Here is a 22,867-nt window from a genome sequence, read left to right on the forward strand (position 1 = left end):
ATGGCAACACTCTACGGGTGGGAAAAACCTTTTTGTCTCCAACGCCCGGAACTGTGTATCGGAAATTCTAAAGATATGCTGCGGCATTGCTATTGAATTAAATTTTATGGTTTAAGTGCAAAGAACATGATATTTAATAAATAAAGGTAACACACAAAACATTAAAAAAACGCCATTTGGACATAATTGAAAATCTGAAAACTCAGATATTTTTTTTTTTTCCCAGTGGCGTGGTAAAATGAATCATTAAAAACGAAGCTGATCTTCTTAATTACATTTTGCAGCTTTAGAATGACACCGCTAATTAGATTATCCAGAACTGGAAATATTGAATAATTTTGAGTTAAATAAAATTCAAAATTAATGCGAAAGAATTTGTTTTAGCAAATTTCGTGAGATAGATTATGTTCTGCTATTCTGTAATTTTTAATTAGGACGGTAAAAGAAATGTTTCTTGACGAAGAGGTGAAAACTGTTGAAAACAGTCAATTTCCTATTTATGAGAAAACTTATTATGACTTTGGAGATTAAAAAGTACATATAAATATTATAGTTCTCTTTTTTCATGTTTAAATAATTAGTAAGAAACATGGATTCTAATGCAGCAATTGTAGTATAATTCTAAATGAACTATTTATAACATTGTTATCAATGAAGCAACAATCGTATAATTAAAAAAATGAATGCAAAATTCTATTCTTTATTGTTTTGAGCTCAAGATCTATGTTTCAAGAGCTTTCGAGTCTGAATTAATTACTTTTCAGACTTAAAATTGCAGTATAACTTTTGTATTTAAAATTTTGTTAGCAGTTCTAAAACAAATATCATGCAGAATTTTAGCAGTATTAGAAAAGAACTCAAAATGAGCTGACAAGGAAACTTCCTATCTTTTGGCTTTTTTAATTGTTGAAGTGTATGGAGTCAAAATTAAAGCTACTAACAACCAGTTTTTAAGGTTGTTATTAATTAAAACATCTGTAACATATAAGCATCATGTTTATGAGGAAATGACAATTCAGATAATAAGTATTAATCTGAATTATCGTTTCCTAGTCATTCCTAGTATCATCAGGGCCGGTGCCAGAGCATATGCAATCGGCGCGGCCGCACCGGGCGGCAGAATTGAGAGAACGCAAAATTTTTAGAACTTTGGAAAGAGCTGGGCGGCAGAATTTTGAAGTTCTAAAGCAGACACCGTGCGGCAAAACGTCTAGCGGCGGCCTTGAGCATCATTCCGAGTCTTAGTAAATCAGCTTAGAATAATTAGAACTGATTTATAGGAATTTAGCAAAACTGTGCTACAGTAACATATCATTGATAAAAGTATATCCTAGGAGAAAATATTCTTATTATTATACTATAATGTTCCCTTAAAAAGAATGTAATATTTAGCAATCATACTTAGTATTGCCGATTTTTCAAGAAACACAAAATTCACAAGGTTTTGCAAGCGAGTACACCATTCAATACTTTACAAATGAGTCGCACTTGATCAAACAAACCATAGGCTTATACACAACCGTCCAGGAGTAATTTAGTCAGGTATTTTTTTAAATGTTAATATGCAAAATATAGAATTAATACTAAATATGCATAAATTTTAGACTTGAGTCTCCTTGACGTGCTTTCGTGGTGTAGTGGTCTGCACGCTGGGCGCGTATTCTAGAGATCCGCGGTTCGATTCCCGGTGAGGGGGTTGCTCATTTTTCAAGTCTCCTGCTAAAATTTGGTTACTTAGGGAAATTACTATAAATTAAGCATAAAACAAATCAGTGCGAGAGTGGTTTTGCATACGAACTGAGACTGCAACACATTTCAACCAGTTTTAACTAGCTTCAGATGTTAAAAAGTTCCAGAATTAAGATCTTCTTATTGTAAATGCACAAAGTTTAAATCTTGGCATAAAATTAAATAACTTGGCCATTTAAAGCCCGAATATTGGAAAATATCATAATTAAGAATTTTTAAATTTTTGCAATAGCATACGTACAAAATAATGATCAACAATTGATTTAAGGCTTTCATACGAATACAATAATCCGAATGGAATGTAAAAGATTATTACTATTCTAATTTATATTGATAGTTGTTACACGACCTTGAAAATCAATATTATAATTTATAAGGCAGACATGTAACTGAAATTATTAAATGCCACAAAAATGCAAATATAATGAGACTTTTCTAATGCGACCACTAACGGCCCCTTCAAGCGATTTTTAGGCCACTTATATAGATGGTTGCATTAGAGAGGCAAATGTATAAAAGCCTGTTTATTTATGTTGTAGGAAACACTTTTAGAGTTCGCCGTAATGAGATTCTCTGTACTTATACAGTTACAAATAATACGTCTTACTAAAACGATCTGACATATTTAGGCTTCTAAAATGATGTCAAAAATTTCAAAAAGGAAATCTAACAGAAAAAAATCCTGATTTGGTTAATTTAAAGCAGTTTAACACATTTATGATAAATAAAACATTAATTAAAGCATCACAGGCTTCAGTATGAGAAAAAATTAGCATGATCATCAAATCATATTATTTAAGTTATGGCAAAGTACCATAAGATTATCTGCCGAAGTGAATATGGATGCCTTCATGGAGGACTGTTTATAGCGGGTAGTTGACAAAAATTATTTGATACGTCTGATAGAAACTGACTCGTATTTATGTTACACAAGGAGAAAAACACAAAAATTTCCTGGTAAGCAGCACATCCGCCATGGTTTGAACGCCAGTCGAACTACCAATATTCAACGATTTTTACCTCTCGGCTGCTAGTGGTCAAAGGCCATTTAAGTTATTCTCTGAATTTCAAAGTTATCGGTTTATGCTTTATTACACATTTATTCATGCTCAGATTTTTGGAAACAAGAGAAATTAAAAACTGGAATTCTAGATATCCAAGTTAAATAATTAAATTTATTTAATTTTCCGTTTTGATACGTTTTACGTTATAAATACGAAAAGCTCCCACGTATGACTTATTTGGAGCTCAATTTGGAGAGTAGAATGAATAAGCTTCTTTAATTTGGTTTAATTTACTTGACTATAACAAAGTGCACGAAAGGTATCTGCCTAAGAGAATGGTTGCCTTCGTGGAGGGCTTCCTAAGGAAAACTAGCTCGTAACCACGTTATATAGGGGAAAAACCACGAAACGCTGCTTTGCTAGGAATCGAACCCAGATCTAACAACCAGGGTATTCAGCAACTTAACCGCTCGGCCGCTTTTAAGTTTCCATAAGCTTTACACGTAATTGTAATTAATATAACTACTATAAGTAAAAATCCTTTCTAAGATATCCATCAGCCATCCATCAGATTTCAGCCTATCAGCGGCCGAGCGGTAAATACGCTGAACACTGGTAGTTTGGTCCGAGATTCCAATACCGCGAATGGGCTGGCTGCATGGGCACTTTCGTGGTTTTCCCCATGTGTAATATGTATACGAGCCAGTCTCCCTTAGAAAGTTCTCCACGAAGGCATCCCTCCCTTTAGGTAGATAGCCCTCGTGCGCTTTGCCATAATTGAAAAATCCTAATCCATCCATGTTTCTAGTTGATTTTTGGTATTCTGTGAAGATCACCACCCTAGAAAGATGATATTCAGTGCAAGCGTTTGTTTATACCCATAAAAATGCCTGTCACTTTTGGAAGTGATCGTCTTAAGGAGATGGTCGCCAATCGTTTCTGGGCTACTAGATGGTCCGGCTCTGAGTAGGTTACGCATTGGTGCATTGTAAAATGCATTAAATCCTCTCTAGTACGATCATCCACGTTTCTAATTATTTTGGTCTTTGGTGGATGTGGTCGTCTTAAAGATATAATGTTCGGTACAAGTATTAATTTCTACTCTGAGAAATTATTTTGGAAGAGGTCGCCATAAGAGGGTTCATTGCATATTAAATGTTTAAATCCAGATCGCGTGGTTATAGGATCCATTTTAATTAGATTTTAAAATTTTAGTAAAATAAAAAATCTGAAAGGTTTCAGATTTTAAATTACGTCCAAAGGGGCCTTCTTTTTAACATTTTGTGTGTTACCTTTATTTATTAAATATCATATTCTTCGCACTTAAACCATAAAATTCAGTTCAAGAGCAGTATCCCAAAATAATTTTAAATTGAGCACATTTTTAGAATTTCCGATTCACAGTCTCACGCGCTGGAGATAAAAATGTTTTTTCTGTACAACATTGCCATGGCTCGCTTTGAAATTCTTGAGTTTGTTAATCAAAAATTCGTTACAAAATATAAAATCGATAGTAAAACAAATTCCAAATTTCAAATTTGGGCTTCCAGTTGCCCATATTCGCAGTAGGATTACGTCATTCGAAACTCGATGGCTCTAGGTACCTTTGTTTTATCACAATATTTGGTGGCAACAGTTTGAAAAGTGAAATGGACATTCAGAGTGATTCGACGCAAAATCGCAAAATGAAAACATTAGTCCCTCAGGGACTAATAATTTTGGAGTAATAATTTTGAAATAAACCTCTTAATTTTAATAACTGTGATATTCTTGTTTTCAAACTTAAGTGCAAAATTAAACAATTGTTTCCTGTGCAGATGCGTTACTTTTAATTTAATTTAAAAATTTAGTCCTATTCTTATCGCAAACCGTAACTTGAAATTGCATCTACAACTGTTTCTTATACCAGAGCTCAAGATGAATTAGTTTTCTGTTGTGCGTCAATAAATGTTTCACTAAACCGCAGCTTAAGGCTATAACTAGTACATGCGGTGCGAAGAGAGTAATTACTAAAGACCTGACAATGACCGACGCTAGACAACCCGCCTTCCCCCCTGGCTTCCATCGCGAAAGCTTCCCCCTATTAAACAACCCTCTATTTTTAACCTTATCGAAGAAACTATGGAGGTAGGCTCCATGGAAGCAACAAGCAGTCAACACATCTTCTTGCTTCTACTCGCACATGTTTTCGGTCATCCGAAGTTACGGTTGTTGAGATAAAACTTTTATCACCCAGCTTGGCGATCTTTCTAAACATGCCTTATATTTCCCATTGCAAACAAAGGGTGACATTTTTTCCGTTCCTTATTTTCCGGGGATATTCTTTCCGTTTCCCTTTTTTCCGGGTGACATTTTTTCCTACAACCAAACAGAACTATTGGCGTAGTATAATCTGTTATTTTTTATTACGGTTTAACGAATCTAGCATTAATATTATATTATGCATTTTGTTATTATTTAATCTATCCGTAATATGAAATATAATTTTCTAAACACTAACGGTTTATCATCAGTTAATTTATAAAACGACAGATATTTTATTTATAGTGTCATTTTTTTTTTTCTAAAGAGACTTTGATCCTGTAGGACTATTCTTTTCGTTTTGCGATTTGCGTTGAATCACTATAAGCGGCGAATCACTTTTCAAACTGTTGCCACCAAAAGTTAAATTCCTGCATTATATTCGAAGAAATTAAATAATGAAAAATCTGCATAAATATATGCATATTTCTCGTATTGTGATAAAACAACGGTACATAGAGCCATCGATATTTGAATGACGTAATCCTCCTGCGAATATGGGCATCTGGAAGCCCAAATTTGAAATTTGTTTTATTATCAATTTCATATTTTGTAAAACTTTAACGAATTTTTGATTAACAAACTCAACGATTTAAAAGCGAGGAATGGCAACACTATACGAAAAAAAAAAAAAATTATCTGCAGCGCGCGGAACTGTGTATCGGAAATTCTTCTAAAGATATGCTCTTTTAAAATTCTTTTGCGACATTGCTATTTAAATGAATTTTATGGTTTAAGTGCAAAGAACATGATATTTAATAAATAAAGGTAGCACACAAAACGTCCTCTTTGGACGTAGTTTAAAACCTGAAACCTTTGAGATTTTTGTTTGTTATTAACATTTTTTTAAAATATGAATGATGGTCCCTCAGCCGACTTCTACTTGACCAGAAGCAGTTGTCACTTTATCATGCAGTCACCTAATAGGTGGGCCACCTTTGCCTCCTATGAAGGGACGGACAATTAGAACTATGCATTCCCCTGGATTCGAACCCAAGCCGTTAGGTATCGCAGTTGGCGGCCCTAACCACTACACCGTCTGGGCGGCATTTATCATTAGTTAGTTTATAGAATATTATATTCTATACTAATTAATATAGTTATTTTAAAATAATTAGCTAAACCGGCTTGGCTAGTTTTTCCCCCGCCAAATACTTACTTATTCGAGGAAATAACTTAATTATACGCTCTAACGGTAACATATATTTTACACTATATTTATTTTATATTAAAATTTTTCCTATATATAAATAAATACGGCCATACATGCAATCGAATCGGCTTAATGTATTTTCATTTATAGAATAATGCACTTCAGAATGTGAACAGTGAACTTTCTTCTGGTGATTATCTTCCTATGATGATCAGTATTTTTGAGAACTTGGACATCGGTGCTGAGAGCTATTTCTCTAATTCGCAAAAGCCCAAAATCTTATGAACCTGTGGTCATCTTAGAAAGGGTTTACTGTACTTTCTGTCTCTAACTGTGGCAATTTATTGGTATGAAAAAATTTCTTGTAGTAGAATATAATCCATTCAAGCAAGCCCTGTTATAAGAATAATTTAATAAAGAAGCAAAATTATCATTTTATTCAAAATTGCATTTTTCGAGCGAGGTAGTAAGAAGTTCTGACTTTCTTATCGGTTAAATGTTGCTATTTCTGACTTTTAACTTGCTAATTTAACATTTATTTATTTATTTTTTTTTAGCCCAAAGGGGCGTTAGACCGAAAGGGCTATTAGTCTCAAAACGACATTTTGCGTGGTTTCACTTTCTGCGTTGAGTCACTTTTCAAACTGTTGCTACAAAATATTATTGCCATGCATTATATTTAAAGAAACTAAATAATGAAGATTCTGCATGAATGCATGAATGTTTCTCGCATTTTCATAAAACAACAGTACCTAGAGCCATCAAATTTTGAATAATGTAGTACTCCAACCAAACATGAGCACTTGAAATTCCGAATTTGGAATTGGTTTTATTAGCTATTCCCAATTTTGCAAAACTTTAACGAATTTTTTAATTAACAAACTCATCGATTTAAAAGCGTGCAACGGAAACACTGTACGAAAAAAGAAATGTGTCTCCAGCGCCCGAAACTGTGTATTGGAAATTCTTAAATTTTGCGCTTTTTAAATATTTTGTGATATTGCTGTGGAATTGAATTTTATGGTAAAGTGCGAAGAACATTATATTTAATAAATAAATGTACCACACAAAGCGTTAAAAAATCCTTTTGGGCGCAATATGAGATATGAAAGCTTTCAGATTTTTCTTTAAATAATGAAAAATCTGCATAAATGTATGTATATTTCTCGCATTGTGAAAAAACAACGGTACATAGAGCCATCGAATTTTGAATGACGTAATCCTGCTACGACCAAATTTGAAATTTGTAATTTGATTTATTATCGATTTTATATTTTGCAAAACTTTAAAGAATTTTTAGTAACAAACTCAGCGATTTAAAAGGGAGCAATGGCAACACTCTACGGGTGGGAAAAACCTTTTTGTCTCCAAGGCCCGGAACTGTGTATCGGAAATTCTAAAGATATGCTGCGGCATTGCTATTGAATTGAATTTTATGGTTTAAGTGCAAAGAACATGATATTTAATAAATAAAGGTAAGACACAAAACATTAAAAAAACGCCCTTTGGACGTAACTGAAAGTCTGAAAACTCAGATATTTTTTTTTTTTTTTTTCCCAGTGGCGTCGTAAAATGAATCATTAAAAACGAAGCTGAGCTTCTTAATTACATTTTCCAGCTTTAGAATGATACCGCTAATTTGATTATCCAGAACTCGAAATATTGAATAAATTTGAGTTAAATAAAATTCAAAATTAATGCGAAAGAATTTAGCAAATTTCGTGAGATAGATTATGTTCTGCTATTCTGTAATTTTTAATTAGGACCGTAAAAGAAATGCTACTTGACGAAGAGGTGAAAACTGTTGAAAACAGTCAATTTCCTATTTATGAGAAAACTTTATTATGACTTTGGAGATTAAAAAGTACATATAAATATTATAGTTCTCATTTTTCATGTTTAAATAATTAGTAAGAAATATGGATTCTAATGCAGCAATTGTAGTGTAATTCTAAATGAACTATTTATAACATTGTTATCAATGAAGCAACAATCGTATAATTAAAAAAATGAATGCAAAATTCTATTCTTATTGTTTTGAGCTCAAGTTCTATGTTTCAAGAGCTTTCGAGTCTGAATTAATTACTTTTCAGACTTAAAATTGCAGTATAACTTTTGTATTTAAAATTTTGTTAGCAGTTTGTTAGCAGTTCTAAAATATCATGCAGAATTTTAGCAGTATTAGAAAAGGACTCAAAAAGAGCTGACAAGGAAACTTCCTATCTTTTGGCTGTTTTAATTGTTGAAGTGTATGGAGTCAAAATTAAAGCTACTAACAACCAGTTTTTAAGGTTGTTATTAATTAAAACATCTGTAATTTTTAATAAGCATCATGTTTATGAGGAAATGACATTATCGTTTCCTAGTCATTCCTAGTATCATCAGGGCCGGTGCCAGAGCATATGCAATCGGTGCGGCCGCACCGGGCGGCAGAATTGAGAGAACGCAAAATTTTTAGAACTTTGGAAAGAGCTGGGCGGCAGAATTTTGAAGTTGTAAAGCAGGCACCGTGCGGCAAAACGTCTAGCGCCGGCCTTGAGCATCATTCCAAGTCTTAGTAAATCAGCTTAGAATAATTAGAATTGATTTATAGGAATTTAGCAAAACTGCGCTACAGTAACATGTCATTGGTATAAGTATATCCCAGGAGAAAATATTCTTATGATTATACTATAATGTACCCTTAAAAAGAATGTACTATTTAGCAATCATACTTATTATTGCCGATTTTTCAAGAAACACAAAATTCACAAGGTTTTGCAAGCGAGTACACCATTCAATACTTTACAAATGAGTCGCACTTGATCAAACAAACCATAGGCTTATACACAACTGTCCAGGAGTAATTTAGTCAGGTATTTTTTTAAATGTTAGTCATGTATTTTTTTAAATGTTTTTTAAATGTTAATATAGAATTAATACTAAATATGCATAAATTTTAGACTTGAGCGTTCTTGACGTGCTTTCGTGGTGTAGTGGTCTGCACGCTTGGCGCGTATTCCAGAGATCCGCGGTTCGATTCCCGGAGAGGGCGTTGCTCATTTTTCAAGTCTCCTGCTTCCATAAAATATCGAATGTCTCTGCAATCTAAGTGAAGAAATATTCGACATAACAGACATTTAACTTTTTCTTATAATATAAATTTTGCGTGCGAACAGTTTTACATTGAGCTGAAAATAAGTTTATGTATTCTGAAGTAAAAATTTACATTCATTTAATTAATTATTTATGTGTACTGAAAATTGTTTTTTTCATTTTATGTAAAATTTATCTGGCGAAATCGAATTTAGGAATTTTTTCCTTTGGCTATAAATTTCTTCCTTCTGCAGAGATTGGTATATACGTAAACGAGACATATTTTGTCGAATGCCGTAACAGCATTGCTGTATCCTTTTGTGTTAATATATTCAAAAATTTTAAATGCTATTACGTAAATTACAGCATTATATGTTACATGAAGGGGATTAAACTGAATCCAAATTCAAAATACTTACATGTCTTTTCACTCATATTTCTAACAATTTTATTTCCATAGGGAAAGTTACCAAACACTGATGATATAATAAAATTGACAGTAATTTGTGTTCTATATTCTTAAGCAGAATACATAATGCAGCTCATCAGCGCTCCAGCGGTCGCCCGGGCCGTAGATAGAAGGGGGCAAGGGGGGCATCTGTCCCCGGGCGCAGAATCCAAGGGGCTCCAAACTGATGTTACGACATTGTAGAATTAAACGTTTTCCATCCTTGGCAAGCAGTAAGGGGCGCGAAATCTTCAGTTGTCCCTCTGCACTGAAAACCCTAGCTACGACTCTGGCGGTCGCTTAACACTGATAGTTCGACAGCGGCTCAAATCCCAGCAAACAAGCTGGTTGCAAGATAATTTAGTTATTTTTTCATGTGTAAGGTAAATACAATCAAGTTTCCCTATCTCAAACTTTGTTAAGTCCTCCACGAAGGCATCCCTTCTCTTAGACAGACAGTTCCCGTGCTTTGCCATGATTCAAATAACCACCAAAAAAGAAATGAGGAGAACATGCAGTAGATACTAGCTATTCAAGGGATAGAACAATTATTAATAGATGTAGAAGAGCATTTTTGAAATCATTTCTTGAGTACCAATTCCGGGGAGTTCTAAATCACCGAGAGTTCTTAAATGTTAAATAACTTCAGTGTCTTTAATTGAATCTGAAAATTGGATTGATGGAGTTGAATTTTTTGAATTTTAAAATTTGCGATTTGCTAGAAAAGACGAATTTTCTGCTCAAGTGCTTGCAACAATATTGAAAACTCAAAATTTGCGAATCTATGGGCGACGTGCGTCATTAATTACATTAAATGCTTCTAATAATTCTTCTAATAAATATTTTAGAGTTTAACATAAAAACTCTAAAATTGCAGGAACTGTAAATAATCTAAAGATTTTTAGAAATACAACAAGATTTGACAGTTGAGGAAAATTGAAAAATACACTAATTATCATAAAAGATGAAGTGAAAATAATTATAATGTAAGAAAGAAAATTTTTCTCTTTTCTTTTTGTTTATTTTCACAATTTAAAAAAAATGATATAAATCTAAAATTTGGTTACTTAGGAAAATTGCTATTAATTAAGCATAAAACAATTCAGTGTGAGAATGGTTTTGCATACGAACTGCGACTGCAACACATTTCAACCAGTTTTAACCAGCTTCAGATGTTAAAAAGTTCCAGAATTAAGATCTTCTTATTGTAAATGCACAAAGTTTAAATCTTAAAGTTAAAATAAAAAAGTTTAATAAAGTTAAAATTAATTAATTTGGGCATTTAAAGCCCAAATATTGGAAAATATCATAATTAAGAATTTTTAAATTTTTGCAATAGCATACGTACAAAATAATGATCAACAATTGATTTAAGGCTTTCATACGAATACAATAATCCGAATGGAATGTAAAAGATTATTACTATTCTAATTTATATTGATAGTTGTTACACGACCTTAAAAATCAATATTATAATTTATAAGGCAGACATGTAACTGAAATTATTAAATGCCACAAAAATGCAAATATAATGAGACTTTTCTAATGCGACCACTAACGGCCGCTTCAAGCGATTTTTAGGCCACTTATATAGATGGTTGCATTAGAGAGGCAAATGTATAAAAGCCTGTTTATTTATGTTGTAGGAAACACTTTTAGAGTTCGCCGTAATGAGATTCTCTGTACTTATACAGTTACAAATAATACGTCTTACTAAAACGATCTGACATATTTAGGCTTCTAAAATGATGTCAAAAATTTCAAAAAGGAAATCTAACAGAAAAAAATCCTGATTTGGTTAATTTAAAGCAGTTTAACACATTTATGATAAATAAAACATTAATTAAAGCATCACAGGCTTCAGTATGAGAAAAAATAGCATGATCATCAAATCAGACTATTTAGGTTATGGCAAAGTACCATAAGATTATCTGCCGAAGTGAATATGGATGCCTTCATGGAGGACTGTTTATAGCGAGTAATTGACAAAAATTATTTCATACGTCTGATAGAAACTGACTCGTATTTATGTTACACATGGAGAAAAACACAAAAATTTCCTGATAAGCAGCACATCCGCCATGGTTTGAACGCCAATCTAACTACCAATATTCAACGATTTTTACCTCTCGGCTGCTAGTGGTCAAAGGCCATTTAAGTTATTCTCTGAATTTCAAAGTTAGTCTATGCTTTATTACACAATTATTCATGCTCAGATTTTTGGAAACAAGAGATAAATTAAAAACTGGAATTCTAGGTAACCAAGTTAAATAATTAAATTTATTTAATTTTCCGTTTTGATACGTTTTACGTTATGAATACGAAAAGCTTCCACGTATGACTTATTTGGAGAGTAGAATGAATAAGCTTCTTTAATTTGGTTTGATTTACTTGACTATAACAAAGTGCACGAAAGGTATCTGCCTAAGAGAATGGTTGCCTTCGTGGAGGGCTTCCTAAGGAAAACTAGCTCGTAACCATGTTATATAGGGGAAAAACCACGAAAACCTGCTTTGTTAATAATCGAACCCAGATCTAATAACCAGGGTATTCAGCAACTTAACCGCTCGGCCGCTTTTAAGTTTCCATAAGCTTTACACGTAATTGTAATTAATATAACTACTATAAGTAAAAATCCTTTCTAAGATATCCATCAGCCATCCATCAGATTTCAGCCTATCAGCGGCCGAGCGGTAAAGACGCTGAACACTGGTAGTTCGGTCCGAGATTCGAATACCGCGAATGGGCTGTCTGCATGGGCACTTTCGTGGTTTTCCCCATGTCTAACATGTATACGAGCCAGTTTTCCTTAGAAAGTTCTCCATGAAGGCATCCCTCCCTTTAGGTAGATAGCCCTCGTGCGCTTTGCCATAATTTAAATAATCCTAATCCATCCATGTTTCTAGTTGATTTTTGGTATTCTGTGAAGATCACCACCCTAGAAAGATGATATTCAGTGCAAGCGTTTGTTTATACCTATAGAAATGCCTGTCACTTTTGAAAGTGATCGTCTTAAGGAGATGGTCGCCAATCGTTTATGGGCTACTAGATGGTCCGGCTCTGAGTAGGTTACGCATTGGTGCATTGTAAAATGCATTAAATCCTCTCTAATACGATCATCCACGTTTCTAATTATTTTGGTCTTGGTGGATGTGGTCGTCTTAAAGAGATAATGCTCGGTACAAGTGTTAATTTCTACTCTGAGAAATTATTTTGGAAGAGGTCGCCATAAGAGGGTTCATTGCATATTAAATGTTTAAATCCAGATCGCGTGGTTATAGGATCCATTTTAATTAGATTTTAAAGTTTTAGTAAAATAAAAAATCTGAAAGGTTTCAGATTTTAAATTACGTCCAAAGGGGCCTTCTTTTTAACATTTTGTGTGTTACCTTTATTTATTAAATATCATATTCTTCGCACTTAAACCATAAAATTCAGTTCAAGAGCAATATCGCAAAATAATTTTAAATTGAGCACATTTTTAGAATTTCCGATTCACAGTCTCACGCGCCGGAGATAAAAATGTTTTTTTCTGTACAACGTTGCCATGGCTCGCTTTGAAATTCTTGAGTTTGTTAATCAAAAATTCGTTACAAAATATAAAATCGATAATAAAACAAATTCCAAATTTCAAATTTGGGCTTCCAGTTGCCCATATTCGCAGTAGGATTACGTCATTCGAAACTGGATGGCTCTAGGTACCGTTGTTTTACCACAATATTTGGTGGCAACAGTTTGAAAAGTGAAACGGACATTCAGACTGATTCGACGCAAAATCGCGAAATGAAAACATTAGTCCCACAGGGACTAATAATTTTGGACTAATAATTTTGAAATAAACCTCTTAATTTTAATAACTGTGGTATTCTTGTTTTCAAACTTAAGTGCAAAATTAAACAATTTTTTCCTGTGCAGATACTTTACTTTTAATTAAAATCAAATGAGAAAAGAAATTGTGCGAAAATTAATTAGCTAAAAAATTTAGTACTATTCTTATCGCAAACCGTAACTTGAAATTGCATCTAAAACTGTTTCTTATACCAAAGCTCAGGATGAATTCGTTTTCTGTTATGCGTTAATCAATGTTTCACTAAACCGCAGCTTAAGGCTATAACTACATGCGGTACTGGGAGAGTAATGACTAAAGACCTGACAATGACTGATGCTGGACAATCCGCCTTCCCCGCTGGCTTCCATCGCGAAATCTTCTCGCTCTATACACCCCTCTATTTTTAACCTTAACGGAGAAAACAGCAGCTAGCAAATTGTCTTGCTTCTACTCACACATGTTTCCGGTAATCTGAAGTTACGGTTGTTGAGATAAAACTTTTATCACCCAGCTTGGCGATCTTTTTAAACATGCCTTATATTTCCCATTGCAAACGAAGGGCGACATTTTTTCCGTTCCTTATTTTCCGGGGATATTCTTTCCGTTTCCCTTTTTTCCGGGTGACATTTTTTCCTACAACCTCATTTTGACACTTAAACGTGTCGGCAGTCTTCAGCTTCATATTTACTGTGCTTCAGTTTTATATTTAACGTTTTCTCCTAAACATTGCATATTACTTTAATAATTAGCTAGATTCGTACGAAAACGTTGGGTACTCTTTATGGGTATATGTGTTCATGTATTCATGTATATAATATGTACGTACGTATGTGTATGTATTTAAACACAAACATATGCCCACTTACATACATACGCACGTCAATACATACCTACATTTTTTTAACCGGCCCCGATAACAGGAACAGTACCAAACTTTGTTTAAAAATTCTTTACTTTCTATTTTATAGTCAATCTAGTTTACCTTATATATCTGGATGTTATCGCGGAATTCCTTTATTAATAATCTTCAGTGAAATTTGTTATGTATTAATTTTGTTGTGTTCAGTCATTATATATTATTTTACTGTGAATAGGGAATTCTTAGTGATTACATTAATTTACTGTAAATAGGTAATTTGTATTGTTCTTAACAGAAAATTAATGTTTAATATATAGTTTTGTTTAGACTTTTCGTTCGATTACGGCAAAGCTCTTTTAGGTTGACAGAGAGTTGATACAGCTAAACAGCGAGTTTTTTTTTTCTCTTTTTTTACTTTCGGGAGGGTGGTTGAACACGTGTTTCGGGTTTGGGAGGCGAGAAGGTATTTTCGGCCTTTCTGAAGAAGAGAAATGTGTGATATGTTTATCACCTACCCGTTTCGTAAGTTTAACTGAATCACGATGGAAAATATTCCTGTGGTTGCGCGGGAATTAGAGTCATGTCATCCTAGGTGTGAATTTCTTCAAATTTTGGTAGTTGTTCATCACCTCTGTTCTAGTTGGCTAACTTCATAACACGAACTTCCTTGATCCTTGATGTTTAAGATTGCTAATTTTTAATTTTAGTGATGTTTGAGCGAATTGTGAATTACAGGGGTTACGTTTTGAGCGTCAACCGAGATTTCCTAAGCCGTTGCATGAGAGGCAGAGATGATTTTTTGGCAAATTTTGTTAAGCATATTTATCCAGAACCTTAGCTGTTTTGCATCCTTGACGGCGGGATGCGGTCTGTGATGACCAGGTACCGCCTTCCCCATGGTTTTCTTGTTGCGGGACCGAACCGGGTGCGATGCGGGTTGTTGGCGTGATACTGTCCGGCGAGAAATTTCCCGTTACCCGGACTTGTTGTCTCTCTTTAAAAAAATAGTTGCCTTGTCTCTGATATTTTTTACTTTGTGAAAGAGGGTCATACGGCGAAGATCCAGATTATTGGAGAGAATATAAGTGCAGGACTGTAGTCATCTTCTGTTGTCTGGTTGCCTGCCGTTTTCAATATCGTAAGGACGATTTATTCTAATTTGTGTAAAAATTGTAGGGACAATCGTTTTGAGTAATGTGAACTTCGTAAGGACGATCTTCGACTTTCTTGAAGGCGTTGCTTCACCCGTTAAGATGCCACTGAAGAAAGGACAGAACAAGTATTTCTCCTGCGGTTTACCTAATCAGACTCGAGGTTTGAATGATCAGTCAAGGTGTCTCAGAGAACCATTTTTCGAGTTCGAGGACCATTTTTATGTGGATCTGAGAAGCCACTGAGCGCGCGAGATTCTTTATTGGACCCTTGTGTTACGAAATCTGTGAGTGATTATTTTCTTTATTTTGCTTTTCCTTTAATAATTAATCTTTGGGATTTTGGAATGTTAAATTCTAAAGTTTGAACTATCATTTTTATGTAGATGAAAATTTGAATATTTACTTTTAATCAAATATTAGCTGAGAAAGTGATTTTTATGCCTTTTAATGTTTAATTGTCATGAATTATAATTAAATTAATCAAAGGGAAAATAAATGTTTCTAAAAAGAAATTTTCACTGAAGTAATGTATAGTATAGTATGATATGAAGTAATTTAATTGATTACTAAATGTCTGAAGATAAATTGTTCCACATTCTAAATGTGAATTATTAATTAATGATTTGTAGTATTCATTCTCGTAATGAGAGATAAGCGAACAAATGAGAAATAATGAATAAATTTTTAGATTATGTTTTGTAGGGGTAGCTATTTTAAATTATAATGTTTGGAATATTAAATAAATGTCTTTATTGTTTTAATTATTGTATGTTTTATTTGAGTTTTATCTTGTAGTCTATTGTCAGTAACACATAAGATCCTTACGAAAAATATGGTTATTCGAACCTGGGTAATCTTATTGCGGTAGCAGAAAAATCGTTTTTTGTTGTTTTGTGACTATACGATCCGCTTACTTAATTAGTTTTTATGAACTGGTGATCAGACTTCTTTAGTGTGAGACTTATCTTTCCTTGGTGTTTTGAACAGTTCGTTGTTGTATTTTAAATGCATAGGGTTTAGGGCTATCTCTATAATTGTATTGAAATTTATGTGTTTTCACGTTGGAGAGCTAAAATAGTTTATTTAAATGAGAGATAGAAGATTGATGAATTTGTTAAGGAAATGTATTTTCACATTTTGTTTTGATAAAAAAAATTTTATTCTACCAAAACACCAGGGAGGATATTTTCTTTTCATTCTTTGATTTAAAGAGTTAGGAGTTGATCTGATAAAACTTTATTTTTTTCTGAGTTGTTGTTTTAAGTAATTTTAGTTTAACTTAAGATAGTTTAGTATTCACAAAATATTAGAGTTAAGATTTGATTATTCGAGCAGATTTTTTTTTGTCGTGGCATCAGAAAGGGTTAGTTAAGTAAAAGGTAATTTTAATGTTATTAATTTTTTCTACATAACATATTGTTTAAAGTAGAAAATTATGATTTTATACTATTCATTTATTTTTAATACGATTATTTAATACTTAATACGAATTTAAATTTCCTTTTTTTCAGTACGAATGATTGACAGAAATTTAAACATTTAGTGAAATTTTTACATACAGCAGTGGAAAATGCGGTACCGAAATCCGACACTATAGCACTTATGTCAAGGTTGGGATAAAAAGACGCTTTTTAATGTTTCCACCCTTTAATATACAACGCATATTTGTCCGAACATGAATGGTGTGGTGTATTTACTTATGGCAAAGCACACTAGGGCTATCTGCCTAAAGAGAGGGATGCCTTCGGGGAGGACTTTCTAAAGAAAACTGGCTCGTATATGTGTTGTATTTTATATGTGTTGGGTACGTACTCAGTGATGATTACAAGATGTACACAAACATCGTTTATTCTACATTGCTCATTACTATTCTATATTACAGTTATGATTAAAGATAATAATAGATACAGTTACAGTTACATATATAACATCTCCCTTTTTTATAAAAAATAATAATAGTAGTAAAATTAAACACATTCTTTTAAATAATAAGGTTTTTTAACAGTCCCACCAGATCGAGTGACGTAGTTATGTCCATTTGAAAAATTTGATGATACTATACCTCTTTCACTGTTTGGTGACACAACACTTCTGTTAGATTTTGAAGGACTTACAGGCACATCTAAATTTGTAGTACTCCTACTATTTTCATGTATCTCGGGTTCATCTATAACTTCATTCTCATAGTTGTTTTGTATTGCAAACTCTTCCTGATTAGTTCCTTTAAGAAGGTCTCTTCTGTTTCTTTCTACAATTCTTCCATCTGTTCTTATAATCCTATATGAACGTGGTCTTTCTGCTTCTTCTATAATTTTCCCTCTTTCATTTAGTTTTTTCCCTTTCTCTTTTATGTAAACATGATCTCCTGTTTTCAGTGGTTTTAATGGTCTTGCATTCCTATCATAATAACGTTTTTGTAAGGTTTGTCTCTTCAGTAAATGTTGTTTATGGTCTTCATATCGTTTAGCTTGGACAAAATTCTCTTTTATAGGCATCAATCCATTTACTTTTCTTCTAAACATCAATTCTGAAGGTGACTTAATTTCATCTGAAATAGGAGAGTTACGATATTCCAGTAATACTAAATATGGATCCTTGTTGTCAACTACAGCTTTTTCTAACATTCGCTTGACAGTTTGAATATGTCTTTCAACCATTTCATTAGACTGTGGGTATTTTGGACTTGAAGTTATGGTTTCAAAATTCCATCTTCTTGCAAAATCTTTAAATTTTCTACAATTATATTGTGGACCATTATCCGAATATACTATTTTCGGAATACCACGTCTTTCAAAAAGTGATTTCAATTGCTTTATCACTGCTACACTTGACAAATCTTCCAAATGTCCAATTTCAACATATTTGCTAAAATAATCTATAACTATTAAATAATCCCTTCCTTGAAAGTAAAAGAGGTCTGTTCCCAATACTTCCAATGGACCATTAGGTATTTCTTTAGATATCATTGGTTCTTTAGTATTAGCTTTTTGTAAACTTAAACATGTTTGACAATTCAGTACCAAATCTTCAATTTCTTTCGACATTCCTGGCCAATATAATATTTCTCTTGCTTTGATCTTGCATTTTACTACTCCTAAATAACCATAATGAATTCTGCTTAACATATCTTTTCGTAAACTTCTTGGTACAACAACACAGGAATTTTTAAATATTAATCCATTTGCTTCTGATAGTTCTTCTCTGAAGTTAAAATATGATTTCACCAGTTCTGGAACCATGCATTTTTCATCTGGCCATTCAGTTTTAATTAATTTTCTTAAAACTTGTAGTTCTTCATCTTTTTCTGTTTCCAGTTGAAAAACTTCCATTTTACCATTAGACATTGGTATACATTCTAAAACCAGTCCCACATAAGCTTCTATATCTCCTTCAAAGAAATCAGATCCTTCATCAGTGAATGATCTTGATAATGCGTCCGCTATAAAAAGTTCTTTTCCTGGTTTATATTTTATCTCAAACTGATATGGCTGTAATCTTATACGCATTCTGTGTAGTCTTACAGGGCATTTTTTTAATGGCTTTTTGAAAATTGATTCCAGTGGTTTATGATCACTTTCCACAGTAATATTTTTTCCAAATATATACTGGTGAAATTTCTCACACGCAAATACAATAGCTAAAGTTTCCTTTTCAATTTGAACATAATTCTTCTGTGTATCTGTTAATGCCTTAGATGCATATGCCACTGGTAAATTATTCTGCAGTAAGACTGCTCCTAGTCCTTCTTGAGATGCATCTACAGATAAAACTACTGGCATGTTTATATCATAATACTGTAAAACTGGTTTATTTACTAAGACATCTTTTAGTCTTCTAAATGCTTTTTCATGTGTTGCATTCCAGTTCCAGATAACTTGTTTTTTCAACAAATCTCTTAAACATGATGTCAATTCTGATATATTAGGTATAAATCTAGAAACATATGTAATCATTTCTAAGAAAGTTTCTAATTCTTTCACATTTTTTGGTGGTTTTATATCTAGAATAGCCTTAATTTTGTCTTCATCTGGTTTTAAACCATCTTTAGAAAATATATGTCCCATATATTTCACTTCATTCAACCCAAATTTACATTTATTTAAATTAAATTTAACATTCTTTTCTCTGGCTCTGTCCAACAACTTCTTTAATTTTAAATCATGTTCTTTTTTATCTTTACCCCAAACTAATAAGTCATCTATATATATTTGAACTCCTTCTAAATCACTAAAAATTTCAGAAAAACTTCTGTGGAAAACTTCTGGTGATGAACTCAGTCCATATGGCAACCTCAAAAAACAATATCTACCAAACGGAGTGTTAAATGTAGTAAATTCACAACTTGAATCTGACAGTTTAATTTGCCAAAATGCTTTATTTGCATCTAAAATACTAAAGACCTTTGCATTTGTCATTTGAGATGAAATTTCTTCAAAGGTTGGTATGTGATAATGTTCTCTCAATGTATTTTGGTTAAGGTGCTGAGGATCTAAACACACTCTTAAATTACCATCCTTTTTCCTTACTACCACTAATGAATTCACGAATTCTGTTTGTTGGTTAACTTTCTTTATAATACCATCTTTTTCCATTCTTGCTAATTCCCTTTTTAATGGATTTAATAAGCTAAGTGGAATTTTCCTACAGGGCTCTGTTTTACCAACAGCTCCTGGTTTTAATTTAATATGATATGTATATCCAGTTAAATTCCCAGTTCCTTTAAACAAATCTTGATATCCTTTTAAAGATTCTGGTAACTTTTCATTGGAATCAGGATTTACTGTACAAATCCTTTGAATTAGGTTTAATTTTTGCAATGTAGGTAAACCTAAAATAGCTGGAACAGTTTTATCACATGCTACGACTTGAAATTCTACTTCATCCTTGTCCCCTTTCGATGTCTCACATAATAATTTACATTTTCCGACTACATCAATTGTAGTACCATTGTAATTATTTAAAGTGACTTTTGATTTAGTCAAACATTTCTCTCTTAAATTTAATTGTTTAAATTTAAGCAATGGGGGCACATTACACTGAGCTCCAGTATCCAACTTAACAAATAAATGTTTAGATATGTTTACTTTTAGTTTTTCAAACTATTCTGTTTTAATTTTAGAAAATGGATTTGTATCTTCTACTGACCCTAAAATATATTCATTACCATTATTATGTAACTCATGCTCTAAATTATTCTTTAAACATTAACATTTTTTAAGTGCACATTTTAGAAAAGTGAATTTTCTTTTTACAGTACAAGCAAATCTTATTATAAACAGAACAGTTGTATAACTTATGAAAAGTTCCACATTTTCTACATGGTTTTGGATTATTGTACTTATTTCCTTGATAGTTTGAAGAAGAATTAGTACTTTGTTGCTTTTGTTTTACATGCTAGTTTTTCTTACAAGGCTGACTTTTTTCCTTTGAAGGTGGAAATTTATTACGTTTGATCGCTTCTATTTTATTTTCTTCAGTCTCTATTTTATTTTCTTCAGTTAAAGTTTTCAGTTGAAGTTCTGCTAATTCAGAAGCTTTACACATTTTAATACATTTCCCCAATGTTAACTGATCTTCCCTTAATAATCTATCTTTGAGATTTTTATTTAGAATTCCACTTACTATTCTATCTTTTATTAATTTATCTTTTAATTCTGCAAATCCACAGTTGCTACTTAATTTCTTTAAATCGGTTAGAAAGTCATCAAACGATTCACCTACATGTTGTGTTCGACAGAAAAATATATGTCTATCTACACTTTCGTTTGCTTTCGGTATGCAAAAATTTTCGAAAGCTTCAATTACTTTGTCAACATCCTTCTTATCTTCTTCACTTAAATTAAAAGAATTAAACTTTTCAAGTGCTTCTTCACCAATAATATGCAACAAAATAGCTACTTTAATTTCAGGTGATTTAGTAATACCACCAGACGCTAACATATAAATTTGGAATTTTTGTTTCCATTTCTTCCAATTTTCGCTTAAATTTCCTTCGAAACTTAGATTACTTGGTGGCTTTAATCCATCCATATTTAATTTAGGTCTTTAAATAGTTTATATATACGTATTTTTAGCCTCTTCCAATAAAAATAAACAACGCACTTACCAGCGATATAAGTTTCGATTTCTCAGTAAACAACTTCCCATCATGTTTTTGTTTAGAATATCTTTACCCACGCTGCATGGTTCTTCAAAAAAGATTTTCTTTTTAATCTACCTTCGGCTGCGCCATGTGTTGTATTTTATATGTGTTGGGTATGTGCTCAGTGATGATTACAAGATGTACACAAACATCGTTTATTCTACATTGCTCATCTACTATTCTATATTACAGTTATGATTAAAGATAATAATAGATACAGTTATAGTTACATATATAACAGTATACATCTTACACATGGGAAAAACCACGAAAACACCATGCAGCCAGCCCGTTCGCGAGATTCGAACCTCGGACCGAACTACCAGCGTTCAGTGACTTTACCGCTCGGCCGCTGTTGGGCCTGAACGTGAATGATCTGTGCATTTGTGTTTGGTCGTAAAAGCGTCATCAGTTAGCATTTTACTGCATTATACTTTGTTTTATTGTAATATAATTATTATGCCTTCTGTTGTTGAAATATTCAATAAAAAGTGAATTTATGGCTATTTGAATCCACATAATTACTAATATGCAAAACAAAATAATGTACCTAAAATAATGAAATTATCGAAGAGAGGGAAGAATAAGTTCTTCTACAAATTGAGCCGCCCGAATCCTTCTGCTTTGTTTCTTTGCTCTTTATCACTATACTAGACAAAGCTCTGTGGTTTGATGATTGAATTAGGTTTTCATGAAGCCTGACTATCTCCTTTAGTAAAATTTTTTACAAAAGGATTAATATTCGTCAAGAACCAACAAAAATAGAATATTTATTTTCATCAGATTTCTTTGCACATACAAATAGAACAAAAGAGTTTTACGAGATAAATAATATGTATAATGATTATCTTTTACATTATTTAATTATAGGCAGAAAATTAAAAGACTAAGCAAATTAGTAACAATCTTAATTTTATTTGGTTAGAAAGTGAAAAAAAAAATGTCGTCTAAATAGTCAAAAGTTCCAAGTACTGGATTCCGAGTAACTGGAGTTCTGTTGCATAAATTTAGAATTATACAGCACAGTCTTACCTTTTCCATTTTAGATAGATGTAGGGCATAGGCATCCCTCGCTCTAAATTGCATGAAACGCATGTTGCAAGACTGGCTCAGTTCTGTGATGATACGGACACTCGGAAACAATCTGCAAAAT

The 22,867-nt window shown here is 32.6% G+C and overlaps 1 protein-coding gene across 4 annotated transcripts in view; it reads right to left on the reverse strand.

The window, feature by feature from the left end:
- LOC118189638 (potassium channel subfamily T member 1-like) overlaps positions 1-22,867 on the reverse strand; it is a 567,007-nt gene that overhangs the window by 76,102 nt on the left and 468,038 nt on the right. For all 4 annotated transcript variants that reach the window (XM_085820454.1, XM_085820457.1, XM_085820455.1 and 1 more), the window contains one exon: positions 22,747-22,858. In XM_085820454.1, the coding sequence (XP_085676580.1) occupies positions 22,747-22,858 (112 nt within the window). The remainder of the gene's footprint in view (positions 1-22,746; positions 22,859-22,867) is intronic.

The sequence above is a fragment of the Stegodyphus dumicola genome, chromosome 7 (assembly GCF_044657685.1).
Source record: "Stegodyphus dumicola isolate Sdum_Otavi_A_Nest chromosome 7, ASM4465768v1".
In the NCBI taxonomy this organism is placed as follows: Eukaryota; Metazoa; Arthropoda; class Arachnida; order Araneae; family Eresidae; genus Stegodyphus; species Stegodyphus dumicola.